The sequence below is a fragment of the Pteropus vampyrus genome, unplaced genomic scaffold (genome assembly GCF_000151845.1).
Source record: "Pteropus vampyrus isolate Shadow unplaced genomic scaffold, Pvam_2.0 Scaffold213, whole genome shotgun sequence".
In the NCBI taxonomy this organism is placed as follows: Eukaryota; Metazoa; Chordata; class Mammalia; order Chiroptera; family Pteropodidae; genus Pteropus; species Pteropus vampyrus.
In genome coordinates, this window is record NW_011888994.1 from 3,660,897 (window position 1) to 3,683,673 (window position 22,777).

Consider the following 22,777-nt stretch of genomic DNA (forward strand, 5'->3'; position numbering starts at 1 on the left):
TGCCCTGACAAGGTAGGGAATAATATTAAATAAAAATAATTTATACAAAATGGCTCGTACAAAAAGCTGCGAGTTAGGGAGAAAAGACGCCTCTGTGAGACCGAGGTGACTGGAAGGGGCGGGAAGGAGGAAAGAGATCATCACTTCTAGTCCGTAAAACAGAACCTTCCAGCTGCCTAAGGCCAGGAGGGGAGCTCTGGTACGCAGGGGAGGGGCAGATCAGACCCAAGGGTCCCTCAGGGGGCAAGGCTGGTGAGCAGGTTGGTGAATTGCAGAGCCCGCCCTGCCAGCTCTGCCACACACTGTGCCATCTCTTCAGTTGCAGGGCTGGATGGGTAACCAAGGGCGGCTGCCTTGACAGCTAGCACAGTGGCCCGCAATGCTTGGCCCAGTGCTGTACCTGCAGCCCCAACCTGTGCTCGGAGAGGTGTGGAAGCTGCCAGCCGGCTCAGGGTGTCCCCAACAAACACCAGACGGTGAGCAGCCACCACCACCCGCTTGCTGTGGGGCACGAAGAGGCGTGGGGGCTGGTTGGCCCGAGTGCTGGACGTCAGGGCCTCCACAGCCGCCTGCAGTGCTGAGTAGTGGCTCTGGCACTGCCCTGCGTAGAAGTGCAGGAGCTGCAGATCTCCTGTGGGCAGAACCAGCGGCTCCCCTGTGGAAAGGGCCTCCTGAGGGCAAAAGGAGTGGTCAGTGGGAAAGCTCTCATTAGCATTGCTCCTGCCCTCACTTCCTTTCTCCTCTCCTCCCTTTGTTCCCCAGTTCTTTTCTTCCTATTGCAATCCCTTTAAGCTCTTACCTCTGCCCGTCAGGAAATTTAGATTCTCAGAGTAAGTGGCAGGAAAATGCTCAGAGTTGATGTCAGTAAATCTGGATTCAAACAACCTCAAACAAGCCTCTGACCTTCTTTGTTTCCTTATCTCTAAACTGAAGAATCTAGTACTTCACTGTCCAATATAAACTTCACACGAACCACATGTGTAATTTTAAAATTTCTAGTAGCCACATTAAGAAAAGTAAGAAGAAACTAGTATATTTTAAAATCCCAAAAGAAAAAAAAATGTAATTTCAATACATAATCAATATAAAAATCACTGAGTTGTTTTTTCATACTAAGTATGCAAAATCTGGTGTGCACTTTATATTATGGAACATTTCGATTCAGGCCGGCCATATTTCAAGTGCTCGATAGCTGCATGTGGCTAGTGGCTACCAAATTGGATAGTGCAGATCTACTATCTGCCTCTTAAATCTGTATACCGTATCAATTTGAAGACAAATTGATACGGTATACAGAAAGGGCTCAGAACAGAGCATTGCACACTGTCAGCTCCATATGAACACTAACTATGGCTATGATTAGTGGTGACGCATGTGATGTGCCTAGCACAGGGTCTAGCACTTGCTAAATGCCTGATAAATGGTAGTGACTGTGATTAAGACCATTCTAGACAGTCAAGGAGACCACCTCACTTTTCTGAGGCCCAGAGAGATTAACTAACTGGCTGCTTCAGAGACCCTGGTTTCTTAATGGTGGAGCCAGGTCTCTTAGGAGCCCAGGAATTCAGTTGGAAGGAGACTCAGAAGTCACCTGGCGCAGCTCTGACCCACAGCCCGGAAACTTTCTGCTACCAAATGCTCCATTTTCTGATTCTTCTCCAACACATTCTTTCCCCTCTTTCTGAATTCCTGTACCCTTTTCTAAGTTCCAGCCCCTTCCTGCTGAATTTTAACTCCTGTCTACTCCAACGGTTCCACTTCACTGAACTTTCACCCCTATCCTAATCTAGTTCTCTCAATGGTTCAGTTAACTTCTGCCAGGTTCCTGCTCCTCTTTCCCCAGCCCCGCCCCTTTTCTAGCATCACCCCTTGTGTTACCTGCTGCTCCAGTGGGCCCCTCTCCTGCAGTTCAGGATCCCCTGGGAAGGCCTTATCCAGGGGCCTAGATCCCTGAGCTTTATCCATGCCCTGCAGGAAGGGGTCAGTATCTCAGTGCAGGGGTGGGAGAACAGAGTAGGGTGGCCTCCCTGGTCTTCCTGGCCCTCCCCACACCCTCTCCGTTCCTGAGGTCTCTCCTGCCATCAGAGGTTGCAGTCCCTGGACTCCAGGTCTGGGAGAGCTCTGGTGGCAAGTCAGAGGGCTCAGGAACTCCAGCCTGGGTTTAGGGGGAGGAATGTGCACTGGTACAAGTGGTGTGGCCAAGTACTTGGGTCCCAGGCCAGAAGGTGCAGGGCCAGTGGAGGGGAAGGAAGGACGAGAAGGAGGGTCTTCATCTGGGGCCCAGGCCTCCTTGATCCACCCCCTGGTTCTCCAAGGGGCATTTCGGGTGGGGCTGGCTGGAGGAGAGCTCACCTTTAGGTGGACGTAGTCATACTCCTCGGTCATCGGGATGCCCTCATACTCATTGTGGTGTCCTGCTGAATTGTCCTCCACTTCCCCCTGCTCTGGACCCACCTCAACCTTAGGGCCCCCATAGCCAGGCAGGCGGGGTGGGGGTGGGGGCAGAGGCCTGTCCTGGATGCTGCCTTTACGGCCTGGAGCAGGAGAGGGAACAGGGGAAGGGCTGGGGGCTTCAGGGACAGGCAGGGCAGGCAGAGGGCGGCGAGACAGGCTCTCAGCAGAGGGCAACCGGGGCCTGTGTGAGGGTGGAGGGCTTCTGGCCAGAAGAAGGGCCAGGGTGTCTGGGTCATTGGAGGCCAAGGCTCCCAGGGGCTCTGGAGAAGGGGGTGTCTCTGGCCCCAGCAGGGGTACGTCATAGATGCCTTCGTCAGAACCCCCTTCTTCCCCATCTGCTAGCAGTTCCTCGGGTGCTTCGTACAGATTGAGCAGGGCTGATGCTCGTTTCAGGTTGGAGGGGGCAGCATAGAGGGGGGGCCCTGGTTCTCGGCCCCCCTCCCACTCCAGATCTGGCTCCAGCTCTGATGGTGGCTTCGGGGCCAGAGGGACATCATAGGGAGCTTCGTCCTCTCCAGGGGGCTGCGGGGCAACCCGGGCCAGAAGGTGGGAAAAGGAGGCAGGGGTGTCATAGGGACCACTGGCGGAAACTCGGAGGGCAGCAGGGGGCACATCATAGACCTGGAAAGGGAGCAGCCAGTTACCCTCAGACTCAGCCACTGACTCCCTTCAGAGCTGTCTGTTCTCTGCCCAACATACATACAGACCTCTAGCCCTCACCTCCAAGGCATCTCCAGGGGTAGCCGGTTGTGTCCCACTGCCTCTGGGAACCTTGTAGATGGGATCAGGGGAGGGCAGGCAGGGTCCAGCTGGAGATCCTGAAGTCAGACAGGGCCGAGCTGGAGGTGGCACCACATATACCTGGGGGATCAAACAGAGGGGTGAGGAGGAGTGGCGGACAGGGAATCAGATAATATATGTGCTTTGGAGGAGCACAGATGCCTTCCAATCCCCTCCCTGTCCCAGGGGGAAATAGAACCCCGGAATGGTTGACAGGCTTCTTAGAGCAGAACCCAAAAGAGCTGTGGTTTCAGGGCTCTCCCTGCCCCACCTCACTGCAGGCCACAGCAGAAAGGAAAGGGGCTCTCCTGGCTTGGGAATGGGAGGGCTCCAGCTCTCACCTCCTGGTCCTCATTGCTGTGCTCTGGGGCTGGATATGGTGAGCCAGGCTCGGCTGGGGGCACCTGGGAGAGGCTGGGCTTGGGTGTTGGGCCAGCTGGAAGGAGCTTCACTCTGTTGGCGGGCACAATGCCCTGCTGGCCATGCAGGGAGCAGAGGCACCAGCCATCCAGCCCACCAGCGCCCTCCCTCTGCAGTACCCGTAGAACGTCCCCTCGGCGGAAGGACAGCTCCTGGGGGGACTCGGCGGTGTTGTCGTAGAGTGCCCGGGCCAGCTGGGCCTGGTGGATGAGGTGGGAGTGGGGAGAGGGGTCTTCACACACATATCAGGTCATGTTACCTCCTGCTCAAAACGTCAGAGCTCCCCATTTCCCTCAAGCTAAGAATCTGACCTCCTGACTCAGATCTTCCTGAATGGGCTCTGCCTTTTCTCCCGCTTCATTCCCTGCACGCCCCTCTTCCTTTCTGTTCCTTAAACTAGACAGGCTCTTTCCCACCTTAGGGCCTTTGCACTTGCTGTTTCCTTTACCCAGAATGCTCTTCCCCTGTCTGGCCCTTTTTCGTCCTTCAGTTCTGCTTAAATGTCATGTTCTCAAAAAGGTCTTTTTTTCACTCTTCCTCCACCCCGTTCTGTCTGTACTCATTGTTTTCTTCATAATACTTTATACTATTTGTCTGTTTACTTTATTATCGACTTCTTCCCTTACACTGTAAGCCCTGTGAGAACAGAGACTGCTATATTCCTAGCCTCTGCAATAGGGCCTGTCCTGGAATCAGTCCTCAATAAACATATGCCGAATGAATTTCCTCCAAAGCATCGTATATACGAGGAAGTACTGCTCAGATCTCCCACAGGATCTCCTTTACCTTCCCTTTTTCCCAGTCAGCAACCCCTACAAGCAAGGATTAGATGAAGCAGAGACCCCTCATTCTGAGGAACTAGGATTGGCCCAGGCCAGACAACGCCTAGTCATAATAAGGAACAAACAGAAATTGAGGCATTGTTTTGTTCTCAGTCTGAGCAAATAAGTTTCTCAGAAGAGGCTGAGGTTACTATGGAGGAAAGTATATACGCTTTACTCTGTGTGTGTGTGTGTGTGTGTGTGTGTGTGTATGGAGGGGGGCTGGTGGACCCACCAAGAGCAAGCATTTATCAGCCTGTTTCCAGTCCTGTCTGGTAGGAACATCTAAACTTTTCCCTTGGAGATCCACATGCGCAGATGATAAGTCACAGGTATCAAGTGCAAATTATGTACCCAGACACTTTGCAAGTGTTTGCACTAATCGTCTCATTCCATTTAATCCTCACAGCAACTTTAGGAGGGAGGAGCCATCATTGTCCCCACTTGGAAAGGAAACTGAAACAGAGAGGTTAGTATTTTGCCCAACGACATACAGCTAGTGTACCTAGTGTAGAGCATGATTTGAACCCTAGGCTGTTTGCTTCCAGAGCCTGCACTCTCAATCACTCCTCTACTGCCTCTCCACAATCACAAACTTAAGGATCTACTTTTTTCTTCTTATATTAGTAACAGTGGTTTGTTTAGTCAAGAAGGTCCATGGCTCAAACGTGACTCAAGTGCATATGAAGTCTTTATTATACCTAATTTCCCTAGTCACCCTTTGGCAGAATCAAGCTTAAACCTCTCACAATATTGAAATATATTCCACTTCAGTTATGTCTGCTATGTGACTGTGCCTGCTGGCAGGATCTCAGGCAGTGATGGCTTACACAGTGGTAGTGGAGAGAGGTAGTTAGGCATTACTGAGCAGGTAATCCATATGGACTAATTCAGTACAAAAAAGATCAAGCTAAAGATCTCTGGTAGGTTGTATTTGGCCACCAGGCCCTGGGGAGCAGGACACCCTGCTCGGCCACCATGAGGGCATGTTTCTATTGGCCAGCGTTTCTTCTGGATGGTTGTCCAGCCCTTCCTGGCTGAGTGATTTCAACAACAAATTGACTTTTGCTCTTGCCTGATTCGAAACTCATCAAACCATTTTCTGATTATATTGGCTTCTAAAGGATATTGTCCCATATAAAGAAAACATGATAACCAGATGATACAAATTCCTGGTTAGCACAGTACTTTTCTTTCTAATTACAAATTTTAATTAAATCGATGTTTTGGATCTAGCCAGAGAGTTAAGAGAACACTTCTGAGCCAGGAAGAACTGGGTTTGAGTCTTGGCTTTATCCTTTTCTGCCTGGGTGACTTTGTGCAGATCGTTAAATCTTTCTAAGCCTCAGTTTCCTCCTTTGTAGAATTCTATATCCATATCCAAATATACATTTTTGGATAATAACAGTACTATCATCACTGGGATGTTGTGAAGACTGGGAGATAAGGCGTCAAACAATCAGGACAAACCAAGACAAAGCTTAGGGCCAATAAATGCTCAATAAATATTAGCTGTTATTAGGATCCTGTGAGTTTCATTACCATAAACGCCATCACCCTCCACCTCTGGTAAAAAGAAAAATCTACCTCTTGGGACTACATAGCTGACCAGATGGCTCCTGAGCCAGCATCTTTATGCCAGGGTACACCCACTATTTTCAGGATCTCCCTCTCCCCTGGCTCTGAAAACTGGTTTTTTTTGTTTTTTTTTTTCTCACTATCATACAGATGGAAGAACTAAAAGGAGTTTGGTCTGAGGAGTAAAAATTGAATTCATCCTGGAGGGATATGAGAGGATGTCAGGAGCCATATTACTTTTTGCAGCCTCACACTCCTCTTTCCCAGAGTACCCATTCAGAGAAGGCCAGAAAGCAGGTGGCAGCCTCGAATTCCCTGGGAATCCTAGGGCCTTAGGGAAGGGTGGAAAGGGGACAGAGTTGCTTGGAGTCGCACTACAAGGAGTACAAGACAGAATGCAGAGGTGGGTCTGTGGAGAGCTCCTCCCAGTGTTAGGTTTGAATTCTATCCAATGGGGCCAAACCTCTGGGCCTAGCAATTGCGGAAACCAAGCAAGAGTTGCTGATAGATTGATTGATGATGGGTGTGGTTACTCCTGCTCTACCCCCTCCTCAAAGACTTGGCTGACTTGTGAGGGAGGGGCTGCCTTAATGCGGGATGGTAGGGGGCCACAAACTCTCTGGGAGGCCTCCTCTTACTGTCCCATCATGCCAGCAGTCTCCTCCCTTTGTCCCCAGTCTCCAGAAAGTGGCCAGAAAGTGGCTGGCTGACATCACCTCTCCCCCCATTCCCCCCCCAACTATCTTCTCTTTCTCCCTGCCTGATCTCCCTCTTTTGCTCCATTTTCCCCTTTTCTCTATCCCTTTTCTAGAAAAGGGCCTCCGTGAGCCCTCTGGCCTCTCCCATTTTCCTGGAGCCACCTCCATCCTTTCAGCCCCTCTCAACCTTTTACTTGCTCCCCAATCACAAGCCCCTGCCAGCCACCAGTGGCCATCTGTTCCACTCATAAAAAAGCAGATAGGACTCAGGCTAGACTTGCCCCCTCCCCTCCATCCAGGGGCAGCCTCTAGAAAGAAAAAGAGAATGGGGAGGAGGGAGGGCAGGGGCACCCAGACCCACGAGGAGCTAGGGATGAGGAGAAAGGGAAACAAAAGTGAGAGGAGAGAGACACAGCCTCCTGGAGAAGAAAGGGACCACGGAGAGAGACAAAGAGAAGGCAGACATAAAAGTGACAGGAGTGCAGGGCAGCTGTGAAGGTCTCTGCCCCGCAGCCTCCTCTCCGTGGCAGACTCACCGACGTGGCTATGGCCATGGCCTCGGCCTCCCGTTGGGCCTGCTCCAGGCCCGGCTCGGTTTCGCTGACTTCAGCAGTGGCTGCCCCGCACCATGGAGGCGGCCTCCGGCTGCGGCGCCTGAGTCGTGGCCTTCGCGTAGGTTGGAGGAGGAGAAAGAAAACCCACAGAACTCCCCAAATGGGAGGCAGCTTGGCTGAGGAGGAGGAGGAGCGGGGCGGGCCGGGGCGTCGCTGCGGGACCTCATCCAAGGGCGCGCGCTCTGCACTGTCCCCGCGGCCTCCCGGGGGCCGCCGGGTTGGCCAGGCCCCCGGAGCTGCCTGCCCTAGGCCGCGGAGACACCCCAGGTCCGCATGGGCCCAAATCTCCCTTCTAGGGCAGGGGCAGGCGAGGAGGCAGGAGCTAAGGCTGCGTTCGACGCCTCTCCAGGCCGCTCAGGACGGCCCCGAGGGCTGGGAGAAGCCGCTGGGGCGGTTGGGCTGGACGAGCGAGTTTAGGGGCCAACCCAACCCAACCCAGGGCCAGAGAGTCGGGTTCCCAGGGCTGTAGCCGGGGCGGCCGAGGTGCTGCAGCGGAGAAAGGGAAGGAGGAAGGGAAAGCTATAACTGAGCCATCTGCCCCTCTTCGAACTCGCCTAACTTGGCGAAGGGAGGCCAGGCTGACGCCAAAGGCCTGCGAGAGCGCGGCCGTAGGGCTGCGTTGCCCCAGGGGCTGCTTTCAGCCCAGACACTCGCAACCCCGGCGGTGAAGCGGCTCGCGCTCACGCACATTCGCTCTCCGCACGCCCAGGGTCTGCGGCGCCGCGACGGCACGCGGCACGGCTCGAAGGGGCGGGACGGCCCTCCCCAAGCCGCAGAGGGGCTCACCCGCCCTCCTCCGCCCCTCGGCCGGAGCGCGCTGGGCTCCCGGCTCCCGGTCCCACCCACGGCCCCCTGCACCCGGCGCGGGCTTGGCCGCCCCGCTCACGCGCACCCCGGGCCGGGCCCCTCGGCGCCCCAGGCAGTTCCCAGGTGTCTCTGGGAACGGAAAGGCCACAAAGCAAAAGAGGCAAAGAGAAGGCGAAGGAGAGGCAAGGGGTCAGGGGCCTGTGGACTCGCCTGGAGGTGGGGTGGGGTGGACACTAAGAGGGCTGGGAAGGGTCCGGGGGTCGCGCGTGGCCTTCAGGCTCGCCTCCCGCTCGCCGCTCCCCTGCCCTCCCTTTCCCGTGCTCCCAGCTCCCTTTCAGTGCAGTTCCTTTCTCCTCCCCTCGGGCCCTCTCCGCTCCGGCGCGGGGATCAGTCCTGAGGATTAAGAGAAAGGAGGGAGGGGAAAAGGGAGGGGAATGGAAGGGGCGGAGGAGAAAGGAGGACGAGCCCTCCAAAGGCGGGTGTTGAGTTTCAGCTCAGGACCCTCGGGCCAAACTGCACGCCCCCTCCCGGCCCCTCTCCCCGGCGCCTTCTTCTTCCCGACGTCGCGGCGGCCCTCCCCGTGGCTCGGTCCGCTCGCTCCTGCGAGCTTGCTTCTCCCTGCCACGCCCCCGCTCTCCCCTGCCAGCCCCGCGCCTCTCAGCCTCCCTTTCATTAGCCCTACATCTGTCTTTCCCGTGGGAGGGAGCGCGCTCCTTCCGCCTTCCTGGGGTCCCCAGCGCAGCGGCTCTTCTCCCTTGCTTAGCTTTGCCTCTGCAGGGGTGGCAAGGTTAGCTGTTCTTCCTGCGCGGGACAGGCCAGGGGTCTGGGACTGGACGTGGATTCTGTCCCTGGCGAGAGAATGTGCAGTCTGAGCGTCTGGTCCCAGAGCTACACAGGGGCAAGTCGTGCCGCCTCTTACAGTCCTCTGCCAGTCTGAGCCTGTCCCTGGTCCTCGCCTTAGCACACTCCTGCTGCCACGAAGGGCAGGCGTGGGAACTGCCGGCACAAAAGCGCAGAAATCTTATAGAGGAGCTGGGATCTGGCCTCCCAGGAGTTTCGGCTGAAAGGACAGGGCTCTCGGCTCTCCACACCTCTCCTGTCATATAACTTACTCCTTAGTGTGTGCACTGCCTCCCTCCAGCTACCGCCCCTCTCCTGGTTTTTCCTTTGGGGGCACGCATCAAGGCCTTCCAGAGGCTGGAGGGGGAAGCCAGCCTTCTTCCGTTTTTGAGGTTCCTGGTATTTAAAAAGTGAAATGCCAAACAGGATTGAAAATAGTCCATGTTCAGTATTTACATTTAACAAATTAACACTTCAAACTGTCGATGAAAGAAAGGTCCAAACCTGTAGAGAATTTTCATGAGTTTATTTGAGCCAAACTAAGGACAATGTCAGGAAGCAAGATCTCAAATGCTGTGGAGAATGGCGGTTTTGCAGTTTCTTTTATACATTTGGAATTAAGGAGGGAACTTAAGGAAGGTTACATGAAGGTGGAAGACAGCAAGGTACAGACAGGATAGTTAACAAGATTATGTGCTCCCTGAGGGAGCTTAAGCCTTCAAGGGGTCACTTCTGGCATTTCAAAAGTATGTTAACCTAGATACAGAAGACTAATGGACAGGGCTTGCTTAAGGCAACTATTAACCTTTTAACTAAAGAAGTTATATGCCTGGGGTGTGACTACCCACCATGATCTGCCCAGTTAAGAATTTATCATCAGATCACCCTGTGAGATTACTTCTGGTCACAAAACTTGCATGTACACCCCTTTTCATCCATAAAACACATAGAATAGACTCTATGTATAACCTCATTTGGCAATAACATAGAAAGTCTAATTTAAGGCCCTTTGTGAACTTGAGGCCTCGAATAGACAGATGCTCCCTCTACACATTCCATAGGCTTACACATCCAGGCATTTTCCTGGAGGAGAGGAAGTGAGAATATCTGCTCTGGGTCCTTCCCTTCTCTATTACCTGGGCACCTGTGAGGAGCCTTCTGCACGGGGGAGGAGTGGAACCTTCGGGATGGACTAGGAAGAGATTCTGCGGGGAACGTGGGATGGACGATATTAGTTCTGGGCTTGGCTCAGAGATGGAGAGCAGACCTGGGTGAGGGCCTGGGAATCCTGAACAGAGTCAGACTCCCTTAGGATGATAGAGGAACTTTTAAATTTCCAGATGCATCTGAAGGAAGAACTCCTCCATCCCAGCTCCAACCTGGTCCAGCTCCCTACAGACCCCAGCCCTGGGGGACCTGGCTGCCTGAAACCCAGACGTTCAGGGGAATGACTCTATAATCTCTGCCCAGGGGACTGCCAAGGCAAACTGGGGCTCAAGATAGAGGTGGGCAGGAAACCCAGTTCCCAAAGATGAATGCTCTGGCTGGCACAGGGGAAATAGATGAAGACCAGAAAAGGCTAAGCAGGAGGGAAGCTCTAGGACCAGGCAAAATGGTTGTTCGGGAGGTGGGCAGTAAGGTGCAGTGCCTGGGAAAATGTAGTTGAGGGCAGCAGAGTGCAAATCTGCAGGAAAATAAGACTGCTTCTGGAGTGCCTAGGCACTGAATGGAGACAGACTTGGGAGTGAATCCTGGGTGATTAGCTGTGTAACCTTGGTCAAGTTATATAACATCTCTGAGTCTCAGCTCATCATCTGTAACCGTGACTTTGGTGAAGAGCGAATGTGTGTAAAGTGCCCAGCTCAGTGATCTCCCTCCACTTTTTCTCTCCACGTTGGCTCTCCCTGCAACTTGTGCTTTCATGAAAAGCTGAAAGGGTTTTTTGCCGAGGGCAAGAGGAGCCTTTTCCCCGTCCCTATGCCTCATTCCTTCCCTCTCCTTCACAGAGGTTGAAGGTGATTCTAACTTGTTCAGGTAAAGCTGTGGGTTCCAGGTAAGGTTGGAGAAAGCCCAGGCTGGGTGGGCAGCTAAGATTCTGGGTTGGGCATGGTGGCAGCCTCAGGCAGCCAGGCCCTCAGCTTTGGAGCTTGCCTTTGCTATATTCAGGGGAAAGAAGGGAAGGAATCTCTCTATCTGGCTTTCTGGGTACCAGTCTTCTCTCCCCTTTTCAGCAGGGCCAACCGGCTGGTCTTCTACCCCATGACTTCCTTGACCTGTTCTTGTTTCTCCTGCTACTCAAAACTTCTCAGGTGCTCATGCATTCTTCCAATTCTCCTCCCTTTGGACCCCTCAGCATCCAGATTGCCTGGATTCTAATCCTGGTTCCAATGACCTTGGCAAGCTACATGACCTCTTGGAGACTCTACTAGCTAATGACCTTGGCAAGCTACATGACCTCTTGGAGACTCTGGTTTCCTGTTGGTAAAGTGGGATAATAATGGAACTGATAACATCAGCTTGTTGTGATGATTAAGAGAATCCTGAGAACAGTGCCTGGCCTATGATGTGTAAATGTTGGATATAAGCTACTATGACTGTTATTTGATGCCAGCCCCAGAGGGCAGCAGAATATCAAATACATAGTGCCTGCCCTAGAGGAAACTCACACCAGGTGGGTCTGCCTGAATCCAGTCAACATCTCCCCACTGATCTTGGAATAAAATCCAAATGCTTCATCACAGCCTGTAGTCCCCTATGTGGTCTGGTCCTTTCCTGCCTCTTCCACCTCATCGTATCCCACTTCCCACTCTCATCCTTTGTTTTCCATCCACATGGTCTTTTCCGCTTCTTAAAGACGCCCAGCTCTTTCTCACCTCTAGGATTCTTCATGTCCCACTCTTTCTTCCTGGACCCCTCATTCCCCAGACCCCTTTCCTCATGAAGTCAAATTCTGAATCTTCAGAAAGACCTTCCCTGGCTTTCCAAATTAAAGCAGCCCCCCCCCCCCAGTAAATTCCCTATCTCGTAACACTGTTTCATTTTCTTCATAGCTCTTACTATTATCAGAAATTATCTTGTTTCCTTGTTTATCCTCTGTCTCTTCCTAAGACGGTAGCTTCGCGGGGCTGGGATCGTATCTGGCTTGTTCTCTTCTGCATTCCTAGCATTTAGAATAGTACCTGGTGTATAGTAGGTACTCAATAAATATCTGGTGAATGGGCGAATACATGGGCAGCCAGGACAGTAAGTAGGTCCTCTGTGGGGAAACACCAACGTCCAGCTGGGAAGGGAGTTGCGGGGCTTCTTGTCCTGTGCACTCTGGTTCCCCGTGTCTCCCAGGCCAGACTGGGTTCTCTTTGAATGCAAGCTCCTGAGCCTAAGCATCTCTGTAACTAAAGGCAACACTGCAAATAATTAGCAACCAGTACCATTATCACCTACAAAGTGCTCTACCACAGCCTGTAGGACCCTATGCAGTCCTACAGTGGTCTGGAGGTGCCTGCCTGAATCAGGCCTTTAGATGCAGGATTCCAGGGAGGTTGTAGGGCTGAGGATATCATCGGTTTAGCAGCAAGGGCAGAGGTATGTCAGCATTTTAACCACCAGTGCCCCCACCTCACATCAAATGAGTGCAGAGAAGCTTCAATAAACTCTGCTGAATCCTATGGTTTCAGTAGTATTTCAGGAGCTGAGGTCCAGAGCAGCTAAGTTGGTTGGCACTTTTGTAGCCATACAGGTTACACCCCTCATCCCCGCCTCCTACTTCTACAAATAAAGAGAAAGGACCAAAAAGGGCCCAAGGTTAAGAGCTGATCAGAGATAGGGGCAAGACTTCAAGGCAGCAAGTGAGGATTTGAATGTCTTTCTGAGTAAGGACAAGACAGCTGTAGTATAGCTTTCTGCAAGCCCAAAGAGCCTTTCCTGGCCAACGGTGGGAGGGTATTCCATCATATCTTCCCTTCCCTTTCCTACTGGGTACTGATCTCTCTTCCCAGGGACACAAGGGTGGGACTCTCAGCAGGTCCCCTCTGCCTGCCAGGTCAGGCCCAGGCAGGTGAGGACACACTGGGAGGCACCCTTGATGTCAGGTGCTGGGCAGACTTTCCTTTGCTCTCACCTCCAGCATCCTCCCCATTGCCACCCCCATCTCCCCACACCCCCAAGGATTCCCTGGAAATTGAAGTGACTCAGGGATTCCAAAACTAGTCACCCCAGGAGGAAAACCCTCTGGAAAATGTTTCTCATGGCAGGGAGTCACCCCAAGGAGTCCTACAGAGATGCTACTGAGATAAGGACAGAGGCTGAGCAAATGGGAGTGGGGTGAGGGTGTATGGCTCAGAATACAAATTCTCTTGTCAGGCCTGATAATCAGTGGGGCTGTGTGCTTGGAGGGGCCCGCCCTCTGCCTTTCAGAGGTTTCCTCCAAGGAAGTCCTGGTACAGAGGCAAGGGTCACCCCAAAGGCCTCTCCTAAAGGTCAGTGTGGATCCTTTGCAGCATCAGCAAGTAAAACAGGTAGCTAGGATCACTTCCAGATCTTTCAAGCACCCCCTCCTGGATGGAGGATGGGGTAAGATCAGGAGGCCTGGGTCAATGTCAGGCTCTGAGGCTCTGATTGGTTTTGGGGAGACCTGTACCGATCCAGCTGTTCTGGAGGAGCTCTTGCCCCATCAGAGCCTTTTCTGGGATTGGAGGTTCTCAGGAATACCAAGAGCCACCCTGGGGCCACATGCCAGACCAAAGACTGCAAAAGGGAACAGTGGGTTCCAGCCAATAGGGCTGAATGCTTGAGTGGGCAGGAATGCATTGTGGACTCGGGCGGGTTCAGGTGAGACGTGTCCCCCCACTCAAGCCCAGGTAAGTAAGAAAGCACTCACTGCGAGGATTTCTCTTCCATTTGCCAACCAGGGGTCAGCACAGTGTGGTACCTCCATGCCAGGAGCTTAGTTGGAGTTGGTCAGGACTGGAGTGGAAAACCAGTTCCACTCCTTCCTAACTGTGTGACCTTAGGGAGGTTACTAAATCTCTTTGGGTCTCAGTTTCCTCGACTTAATATGAGATAATAGGGACAGTAGTTTCCACTTCATGGTTTTATTGGAAGGTAAAATGAGCTGATGCACATACAGGACTTGGCGCCACCCTGGTACCTGACACACAGGAGCCAAGGCCAGCGGGATGTGTAGGTGAGAGCATCTGAGAGCACAGGGGCACAGAGTGGGGCAGTGGGAGCCAGGCAATGGACTGCTACCTCAGTGCTCTTCCTAAGTGTCCCTGATCTCCCAGCCCTCACTTGTTTCCCCTAAGCCCTGTTACCCACTGCCCTCTAGGGCCCTCACCAGAGCAGCTTCTCCCAATCCTTCAGAATGCCCCCTGACCTCATCACTCCTTTGTTTTGGGACTGCTTTGCCCTAGAGCGTTTGAAGGATTCCTCCTGCTATGCGGTTGAAGATATCCCTTGTTCCCTTTGTTTAGTTTCGGAGTCCTTGGTTACTAGCTGAGTATTTTCTAAGGGAAAGCACATGCAAATCAGGAAATATCATTCTAGATACAATGTCAGTGTATGGTGTGTGTTGGAGTAGGGGGGTCGTAGATGTGGGAGAGGGGGATCAACGGGCAAGAATGAAGAGAAAAGCCCTGGAGGGAAGCAGGTTGTGGCTTGCTCTCAGCACGTGTCTCCCAAGCGGCATGGCCCCTGGCTGACCTGTCTTTCTGGTCAGGCCCAGCTTGAGCCTTGGTGAAGCACGCATACCCGCCCCCACTAACACCTCATTACCTCAAACAACAGCTCCCCTACCACAACCTTGTCCCCACTGCCTTATGAGTGGGGGTGGGGCCAGGCTGGTCTCTGGAACTGGGACCTCCTGGGTCTAAGGTGAGGCTATTACTAGGCCCTTCCTCTTCCTGGCTTGACCTTCGCATTCGTGCAATGGGAACAGTCACCCACAGCTTCTTCCATCAGACCCTACACATCCAGCCAACAGCCTGATGGGATGGGGGCCTTTCTGGCAGTCTAGTGGGATCAGGGAGAGTCCAGAGAAGCTTAGGGAAAGGGCAGGGATGGGGGTTTGGGTGGCCCCTGGCAGAGTTAGGGAGCATGTAATGGACAATGGGGAGAAGTCATAGATGTTGAGGGTCATAGAAGCTGGGTCATCGAAGATGAGGAAGGGGTCAGAAAACAGAAGGAGTGAGGGTCACGGGAAGTAGAGTGGAAATGTTCACTAAGCTGGGTGATCGGGAGGACTTCTGAGAAGAAAGGGAATGGTGGAGACAAGACCCTGGATGGGAGCGGCAGAGGTCATGGAAATGAGGCCTCTTGAGGAGAGTCCAGATGATATTCTCTAATTTTGGGTACCAAGCCAACCAGGGAAATTCCCATAATGCCAGTTCTCAAAGGCTCAGAATAGCAGAATACTATTGTTTGACCCCATGCCAGAAACATGCCAAGAACAAAATTTACCCTATAGGCTTCCAGGCTTACAATGATGTTTATCACAACTTCCATGAGTATAGCATCTTAAGCAGCTTTTGGAAACACTGTCAGGTTTTCTTTGGTTTTGTTTTGTTTTTTAATCTCAGGTCACTCCCTCCAAAAGGTAGTGGAAATAAATTTGAATAAACAAAACAGGTTTGCTGAAAATAAAACCAGGACTCCTGAACCGCTCCAGCCAGCCTGCTTCCACAGGGCCTTCCTTGCCTGTCAACCTGAACAGCACTTGGCTGGGCGAGCAGCATCTACCATCCGGCATGTACCAGGTGAGCGTGCAGAGGACTGGCTGGGACTGTGCCCAGCAGGAAAGGGGCAGAGGTGTTGCTGGGAGTGGAGGGAGGCTGGGCTTCCAGGTTTGGGGCTAGGGGTCAGGTGGAGCTAGAAACCGGGATCTCAGGTAACAGCTGGGGGAGGAGTACCTGGATTAGATAGGAGCAGTTCTCTCACTGGCCTTTTCCCACAGGTTGTTGCCTTCTTAGCAGTAGTCATGGGAACCCACACCCTCAGTTTGCCACTTCAGAAGGATCGTACCCACTGGCCCAGCTGCTGCCTCAGCAAAGGTCAGGACCCCACTGAGGAGTGGCTGAAGTGGAACACTGTGCTCATGCCTTCCTCAGAGACTGCTAGCTTCACCCACCACCCAGAATCCTGCAGGGCCAGCGAAGACGGACCCCTCAACAGCAGGTCCATCTCCCCCTGGAGTTACGAGTGAGTCTGCTCTCCCCTCCCGAGTGCCCGTATGGGTGCCAGGCAGGGTGTGTGTGAGCGGTCAAGGGAGTTCTACCCAGTTCCAGCTTACGTGCCCCTTTTCATCCAGAGATGTCTTAAAGGTTTGGGGGTTAGACAAGGCCTAGTCTAGGTCCTAGCTCTGACTCTTATTGGGTGACCTTGGGCCAATTATTCAAGGTTTCAAAGCTCAGGTTATATTTCATTTGTAAAATGAGATAATACCACATAGGCTAATGTGCAGGTCATATAAAATGATGTACGTAAAATCTATACTTAATTCATAAAATTTTGGTTTTCTTCTTTTTTCCTCCTCCTGCTTCTCCTTCCTCATCCCCATAATGGCCATGCTTTTCTAACTAGAATATCAGGGAATCATGGTGTGAAATAGGCACAAAGCATCCCAATACCAAATAGTCTACTCTGGGCCATGAGTGGGTTATAAATATGCCAGGATAATGAAACTTTCAACTCGGGGGACAGCTGAGCGGCTGGAGCTGTAGGCGGCTTAACTTGGATCTTGAGCAGTCTTAGTGTTTAACTCAGTGTGCCATACAAATATTATAATTCTCTATTTGTGCCACGATGTGAAAAATATTAGGATGTGCAGAAATGGCAACGATGAAGTAAAATATTAAAAATTAGGGCCTTAGGGATTGCATACATTTTTCTCCTTCTGTCTTGTTCACATAGGGTGTCTGTGTTCCCACTCTCTGTAAGTCTAGTTCTGGCTTAACCTTGGCTTTGGGGATGGATGGAGAAGTTTGGTGAGAAGGGAGAGGGTCAGTTCCGATTAAGACTAGATCCAGGGTGAAGACTCCAGGTCACCATGCTTTGAAGTGGTTTTAGAAGGCTGGCTGGGTCCTGGGCTAAATGTGAAGTGTGGGAGCCTCTCTGGAGAGGCTGGGTGCCAGATGACTGACTCAGCTGGGGTCCCGACCCCTTGCTGGAGGCTATGAGGTCCTCATAACCACTCAGCTGGTCTTTTCCAAGGTGGGTTCTTTGCAACAGTCATCCCACAAGCTGCTCCTCAGAAAAAAAGTGATGATGTCAAATAAGTGTGGGAAAAGCTGCTGCAGCCCCAGCCCCTTGGAGACTCACAATGTGCTCGGCACATTAAAGTCTGCAAGAAGTACACAGAAAAGGAACCATTAAACTCACTTGGCCACAGACCCCACCTCTTGCAAGGTACTTGTTAGGGAACTCACTTTGGAAAATGCTGTGCTAGCCGAGCCCCAGCTTGCAAGGGCTTGTCTGTGTGGAGAATGGTCTTACCACCCAGCAGTTGTTTCCTGCTGGGCTTCTGGAGTCCCAGACCTTTGGGACACCCATTTTTCACGATTTTTTTTTTTTTTTTTTTTTTTGGACATGAGATTCTTTCAGAATAAGTAAATAAGTCTCACCATGTAATCTTACATGCACTTATGATACACAGTCTGGCTGGAGGACTGCAGGACGTGGTTGACAGTGGGGACCTCTGGGGAGTGGGACTGGTGGGGAGACAGACTGTTACTCTTCACTTTATACTCTTTCATGTAAGGGCAGTTTCTACTTTTATCATAATAAAAAAAACCCACCCAAAATGTAATAACAAAGAGAAACCTCACGCCAGAGCCCCACGTGTATATCAGACAGAAGCGGAGCTGGTCTAGTGGAGACTGAGGCAGGATCCTGCCTACCTTCCCCTGCCTCCCTAATGGTTTCAGGACCAGTTGGAAAGCCAGGCTTCCATCCCTACTCTCACAATTGGGGAAAATAAATCCCGGAGAGGAGAGGGTGGCTTGTTTAAAGTCACCCAGCAAGCGGGTACCAGAGCTAGGGCAAGAAGCCAGGACTTCCAACCACACCATTTCCTTCCTCTGGCATTTCCACCCATCCCGGTCCCTGCTTCTGTCCCGGCCCCTTTACACAGCCAGCCTCTATCCAGGGTCTGACTGACACGTGCCACTCCCACAGGTTGGACAGGGACTTGAACCGGCTTCCCCAGGACCTGTACCACGCCCGTTGCCTGTGTCCACACTGCGTCAGCCTACAGACAGGCTCCCACATGGACCCCTTGGGCAACTCGGAGCTGCTCTACCACAACCAGACTGTCTTCTATCGGAGGCCGTGCCCCGGAGAACAGGGCGCCCATCATGGCTATTGCTTGGAACGCAGGCTCTACCGCGTCTCCTTGGCTTGCGTGTGTGTGAGGCCCCGTGTGATGGCCTAGTCATGCTGCCTGTGGCTGGTTCCCTGTCAGAACACTGGAACTGGGTGTACAGCTACCTGCCACAGTGAGCCAGGACGCCCGAGTGTGCAGCCCCTCCAAAGCACCATCTGAAATAGCAGGATCGTGGGACAGGAAGGGTACTTTGCGGGGAACCGCATTTTGCACTTTTTGGAGTGAATGGGAAATGCAGAGTGAAGCAGAGGGAGCAACAGCTGCTCGAGGCCACTGGGAGCTGATGTTCTGGCATTTCCTCTTGGAAAGGTCTTCAAAGCTCCACCCGTTCCTGAAACCCACCACTCTGCCTCTCCCTTTCCACCCAGCCCCAGCTGCCTTGGCGCAGCACAGATGCTTTCTTGATATTTTTCCCCTTGCTAACAGAGAGATCCCCATTCCATTTATTTGTTCATTTGTTCATTCATTCATTCATTCATTCAGTCATTCATCAAATACTCGGTGAGCATCTACTTTGCACACATCCTGGTATAGTTACTAGTCTTCTGACATGGGTGACTCCGAGGAAGATGCTGTTATTGAGCATGGAGAGACTAATCCAAATAAATAATCTGTATTTAAAAGTGGCCTAATTTGTCTTTGGCATTCTGGGGACCCCAGCCTAGTCCTTTCTCCTCCCCAGGCTCAGCCCTTACCTACCACCCTCTTCCTCCTCCTTCCAGTTTCCGCTGTGACCCTGCACCCCTTCCCTTCTCTGGCTCCCTGGCCCACACCCAAACACTAGGGTGGGGGTCAGGCCACTCTCCTGGCATGCTGGAGAGACAGAGGCCCATTGAGGTACTGCAGCAGACACACAGCTCCTCCTTGTCCCCCCAACAATCTGCCTTTGTCCTTCGTTTTGGCTGCTACAGCTGGGTCCTGGGGGTGCTGCCCAGGCCAGTCTCTAGTTCCTACCCTCCCTAAAAGCAAAACGGAGGAAGGATGAGCCAAGGAAGAAGGTTAAGGTTAAGGGAGGGGACACAAACTTCTCTAGGCTTAGGTCTTTGGGGGCTCCTAGTCCAGCCCATTTCTTGGCTCCCCTCCCAGTTCCTGCCTGTCTCCACAGTCCGTTGACTCCTCTTCCCGCTCCTCCCTTCTCGGAGTAAGGGGAGGGTTTGCCACGCCTCTCTAGCTCCTCCCTTCCCCATGTGCCTCCAGGGGGCTGGTGCAGGCACAGCAGGGCCACCCTGGGCAGCTGGGTGAAGGCTCATCTGGGCATTCCTCCCGTGGCGGCCGCCTTCTCCCAGGACCGCACAACAGGCCTGCACACTTCACTTTCAGGTTTTTGGTAGTGCCTTCCTTCTTCTGTCTGCTTCCCCATCCTGCCAGGTTTCCGTCTTCCTGTTTTCCTTCCTGGGCTGGTGGCAGTGAGGGGCTGTGCCTGGTGGGCCCCGAGGAGATGCTCAGTGCTTTGGATCGTCGTCGAGACGGGCCCCCTGAAGAGGGGGCAGCTGCAGGGCTCCAGGGCTTCGCTGTGGACAAGACCTTTCTCTCCTCCCTCAAAGGCATCTTGCTGGAAACTGAGCTGGTAACAGCAGCTACCCCAACCTGTCTCCTAGCCTTGGCTCCCCTGCTCTTCCCACCACCCCTCTTCCCAGGCTTTCTGGACATCCTTCCTACCCCCAACTGCCCCTCCCTCACCTTCTTCCTGCCTTCTTGATGCCTCTGCATCTGGAGGCAGTTTACAGCAGGGTTCATTTGCGGCAGGAAGGATTGAAGTTAGACAGGACAGCTTTCTGGGACATTGAAGGAATGCAAGATACAGGGACCGGACAGGGTTAACACCAGCCTGACTTTCCCGGGCTCTAAGATGGCCACTTCTTCGTATGTCCAAGAAGTCCAACTATCATAAAGGGCAGACTTCCTTCAACCCCGTTGTATCTGTTATCTATTCCCCATGAACATCTGTTCTTAGGAAAGGATCTTCCCTTAGTCACTTAGCAAGGCAAGTCTTCTGCACATATGTCATCCTACAACGCTAGAGCTGAAGGGGCGCCCAGAATCTACTGTGGGGTATTTGTTTTCTAATCCTTCTCTTTTGCCATGGAGGCATAGGCTTTAGGCCTTGTTGAATAGGTTTGAGGCATCCAGGAGTGGAAAAAAGCATGGGCGTGGGGTGCGTCCTGGGGCGCAGGCTGCTGCAGGGCCCACGTTCACACTGTCCTCTGTGCCCCAGAAGGACACAAAACCGCTAGGGCTGCTGGAACAGCAGGATAGGGGTGGCTGGTCATCCCCAAGTTAAAATAATCGAATCCTCCTGGGCTGACAGAGGTAGGAGGCTGGAGACAGCCCTTGGTGGGCAAATGCCCTGGAATATGGCTTCTGTCACCAGGGATGGGGATAATTCCAAGGACAGGTGGTGGGGGCCAGCCCGGGGGAGCTCCTGAGGAGGGGGAAGGCCAAAGTCAGGCTATGCTTGTGTCCCCCTCCTGACAAGTCCACACACTCCGTCCTGCAGGCCCTGACCTTCATCATCTTCATCTGCTTCACGGCCTCCATCTCTGCCTACATGGCTGCAGCACTACTTGAGTTCCTCATTACGCTCGCCTTCCTCTTCCTCTACGCCACCCAGTACTACCAGCGCTTTGATCGGTTGAACTGGCCCTGTCTGGTGAGGGACCCTGCCTCTTCCACCCCTTTCTTCTTAACCCAGAGTTTTCCTTTCTTCTCCCAGCCTCTCTCCTTTTCCTGAGTCAGTATGGGGGCTGGTCCTCAACCCCAGCTGGGCTTCGCCCCGAGCCTGTGCCCTGAACTCAAAACTGCCTTGACCCACACTGATTCACAGTTGTTGAGTCACTGACAATGAGAATGCACATCCTTTAGATCTGGTATCCCACTCATCAAATGTCCAGCCCCAGCCCCAGCCCTGCCCCCACTCTTCTGGCTGGTGTCCCCAGACCTGCCCCTTAGCCTCAGCTGCTGAGCCTGAGTTAGCCCCACCCCAGATCCCTGGCTTGCTGTTCTGATTTCTCTGCATTTACTTGCATCCCTTCCCTGAATAGAGTGTGAGCTCCCTCTTTTTTTTCTCTCTTAAGTGCTTTATGTGGTGTCCAGGGGCATTTCCATGCAGGGATTCAGGGAATGAGGGGGATGTCCTTGCCCTCTAATTTCTCTCTGACACTGCACCCCGACCCTCCCCACCCCAGGACTTCCTCCGCTGTATCAGTGCCATCATCATCTTTCTGGTGGTCTCCTTTGCGGCTGTGACCTCCCGGGATGGAGCTGCCATTGCTGCTTTTGTGAGTCCAGCCCACCCACCCACCCCTGGAGCTCTCCAGCTCCCTAAGGACCTCTGGCTGGTGCTGCCTACTTGCCGTGCCTTCCCCCAAGTCCAAGCCAGTGCCTGGGCTCTGGTCCACACCTTGCCCCATACCACTCACTTTCTTCCCCTGAATACTGGACGGCCTTTGTGGTGCCACTCCACTCCTGCTCCACAGGTTTTTGGCATCATCCTGGTTTCTGTATTTGCCTACGATGCCTTCAAGATCTACCAGATAGAGATGGCGCCCAGGGCCACCCAGGGTGAGTGTCTAAGCTCTGGGAGAGCAGATGTCCCTGTCCCAGTTGCTCCAGCTTGACATGCCCTTCCCTGCCTGGCTCCATTTCCACAGGGGACCAGCAGTGACTCCGGGGCTACAGCCAGACCAAGGGGACAGAGCGGACAGTGGAGCTCAGGCACTTCTCTCTTGGATCCACTAGTCCCCCAGCCCATTGTCCTCTACCCCAGATCTACAGAGATGGAGCCTGGCCTGAGAAGTCACGGGACTTCTGTGTGGGCCATCTGGCTCCTGATGAAGCTGGCCTGGGGAGGTGTTATGGAGGGAAGGGTGGGCAGGAAGAAGCTATTCATCCTCAAATTAAAAGAGTCAAATCCTACTGGTCAGTCTTTTTCTTTCCCAGAAATTAGGCATATCAGGAATCTAAGGAATATTCATGGAAATGTTACATGGAGCAGGTCTTGGTCCCTCCTCTGGGACCAGGTCTGAGCATTGAGGAAGTGGGAAGCTAGACTGAAGATGCTGAAGACATCTGTCAACATAAAACTTCTGTGCCACAGCTCTCTGTGTGCCGGGCCACTTCGTGGTGTATCTGGTGGAGAGACACCTGGACTTCTGTGTCTGAGAAGGCACAGCCTTCCCTACGTGAGTAAGTGCCACTTACTCACCTGCCACTTCTGCACCCACAGGTTTGTTAGTGGGTTTGAGGCCAGGTGCTTGCCTGGGGTGTATGTAGAACTCCTCTTCGTAGTGTGGGGAGGACTTAACCTGCAGGCCACAGGGGAGAGGTCAGCCTGTGGCATCAGATGAGGGCAGAGGTTACCAAAAGGCCAGCACTAGAAGAGCCCTTAAA

General features: G+C 52.9%; 3 protein-coding genes across 6 annotated transcripts; 2 read left to right on the plus strand and 1 right to left on the minus strand.

Moving 5' to 3' along the window:
- EFS (embryonal Fyn-associated substrate) lies at positions 1–7,507 on the minus strand. 3 transcript variants are annotated; one of them, XM_011372817.2, is made up of 6 exons: positions 7,288–7,507; positions 3,576–3,854; positions 3,175–3,315; positions 2,353–3,075; positions 1,879–1,968; positions 1–671 (listed from the first exon to the last, which is right to left on the minus strand). In XM_011372817.2, the coding sequence occupies exons 1-6, from the start codon at positions 7,303–7,305 to the stop codon at positions 237–239; spliced, it is 1,686 nt and encodes a 561-aa protein (XP_011371119.1). In that variant the 5' UTR covers positions 7,306–7,507; the 3' UTR covers positions 1–236. The 3 variants fall into 3 exon arrangements, with proteins under 3 accessions (XP_011371119.1, XP_011371121.1, XP_011371120.1); XM_011372819.2 differs by lacking the exon at positions 3,576–3,854 and having other exon boundaries at positions 2,353–2,730; positions 2,959–3,075; positions 7,288–7,305; XM_011372818.2 differs by lacking the exon at positions 3,576–3,854 and having other exon boundaries at positions 7,288–7,305.
- An 8,248-nt stretch (positions 7,508–15,755) lies between these two features.
- Positions 15,756–18,436, plus strand: IL25 (interleukin 25). Its single transcript, XM_023538138.1, has 3 exons — positions 15,756–15,764; positions 15,896–16,206; positions 18,181–18,436. The coding sequence occupies exons 1-3, from the start codon at positions 15,756–15,758 to the stop codon at positions 18,434–18,436; spliced, it is 576 nt and encodes a 191-aa protein (XP_023393906.1).
- Positions 18,437–19,607: 1,171 nt separating this feature from the next.
- Positions 19,608–22,280, plus strand: CMTM5 (CKLF like MARVEL transmembrane domain containing 5). 2 transcript variants are annotated; one of them, XM_011372820.2, is made up of 5 exons: positions 19,608–19,955; positions 20,886–21,038; positions 21,574–21,666; positions 21,865–21,949; positions 22,039–22,280. In XM_011372820.2, exons 1-5 carry the CDS (start codon positions 19,827–19,829, stop codon positions 22,050–22,052), a joined length of 474 nt encoding a protein of 157 aa, XP_011371122.1. In that variant the 5' UTR covers positions 19,608–19,826; the 3' UTR covers positions 22,053–22,280. The 2 variants fall into 2 exon arrangements, with proteins under 2 accessions (XP_011371122.1, XP_011371124.1); XM_011372822.2 differs by lacking the exon at positions 20,886–21,038.
- Positions 22,281–22,777: the final 497 nt, after the last annotated feature.

Bases quoted from the DNA above. Each gene is read 5' to 3' on its own strand.
- EFS (XM_011372817.2), bottom strand. The intron at 3,316-3,575 runs GTGAGAGCTGGA...TTGATCCCCCAG, and splicing joins ACAGCAATGAGGACCAGGAG to GTATATGTGGTGCCACCTCC. The intron at 1,969-2,352 runs GTGAGCTCTCCT...CCCTTCCTGCAG, and splicing joins ATGACTACGTCCACCTAAAG to GGCATGGATAAAGCTCAGGG.
- IL25 (XM_023538138.1), top strand. The intron at 16,207-18,180 runs GTGAGTCTGCTC...CCACTCCCACAG, and splicing joins ATCTCCCCCTGGAGTTACGA to GTTGGACAGGGACTTGAACC.
- CMTM5 (XM_011372820.2), top strand. From the start codon at position 19,827: ATGCTCAGTGCTTTGGATCGTCGTCGAGACGGGCCCCCTGAAGAGGGG. The intron at 19,956-20,885 runs GTAACAGCAGCT...TCCGTCCTGCAG, and splicing joins TCTTGCTGGAAACTGAGCTG to GCCCTGACCTTCATCATCTT. The intron at 21,039-21,573 runs GTGAGGGACCCT...TCCCCACCCCAG, and splicing joins GGTTGAACTGGCCCTGTCTG to GACTTCCTCCGCTGTATCAG.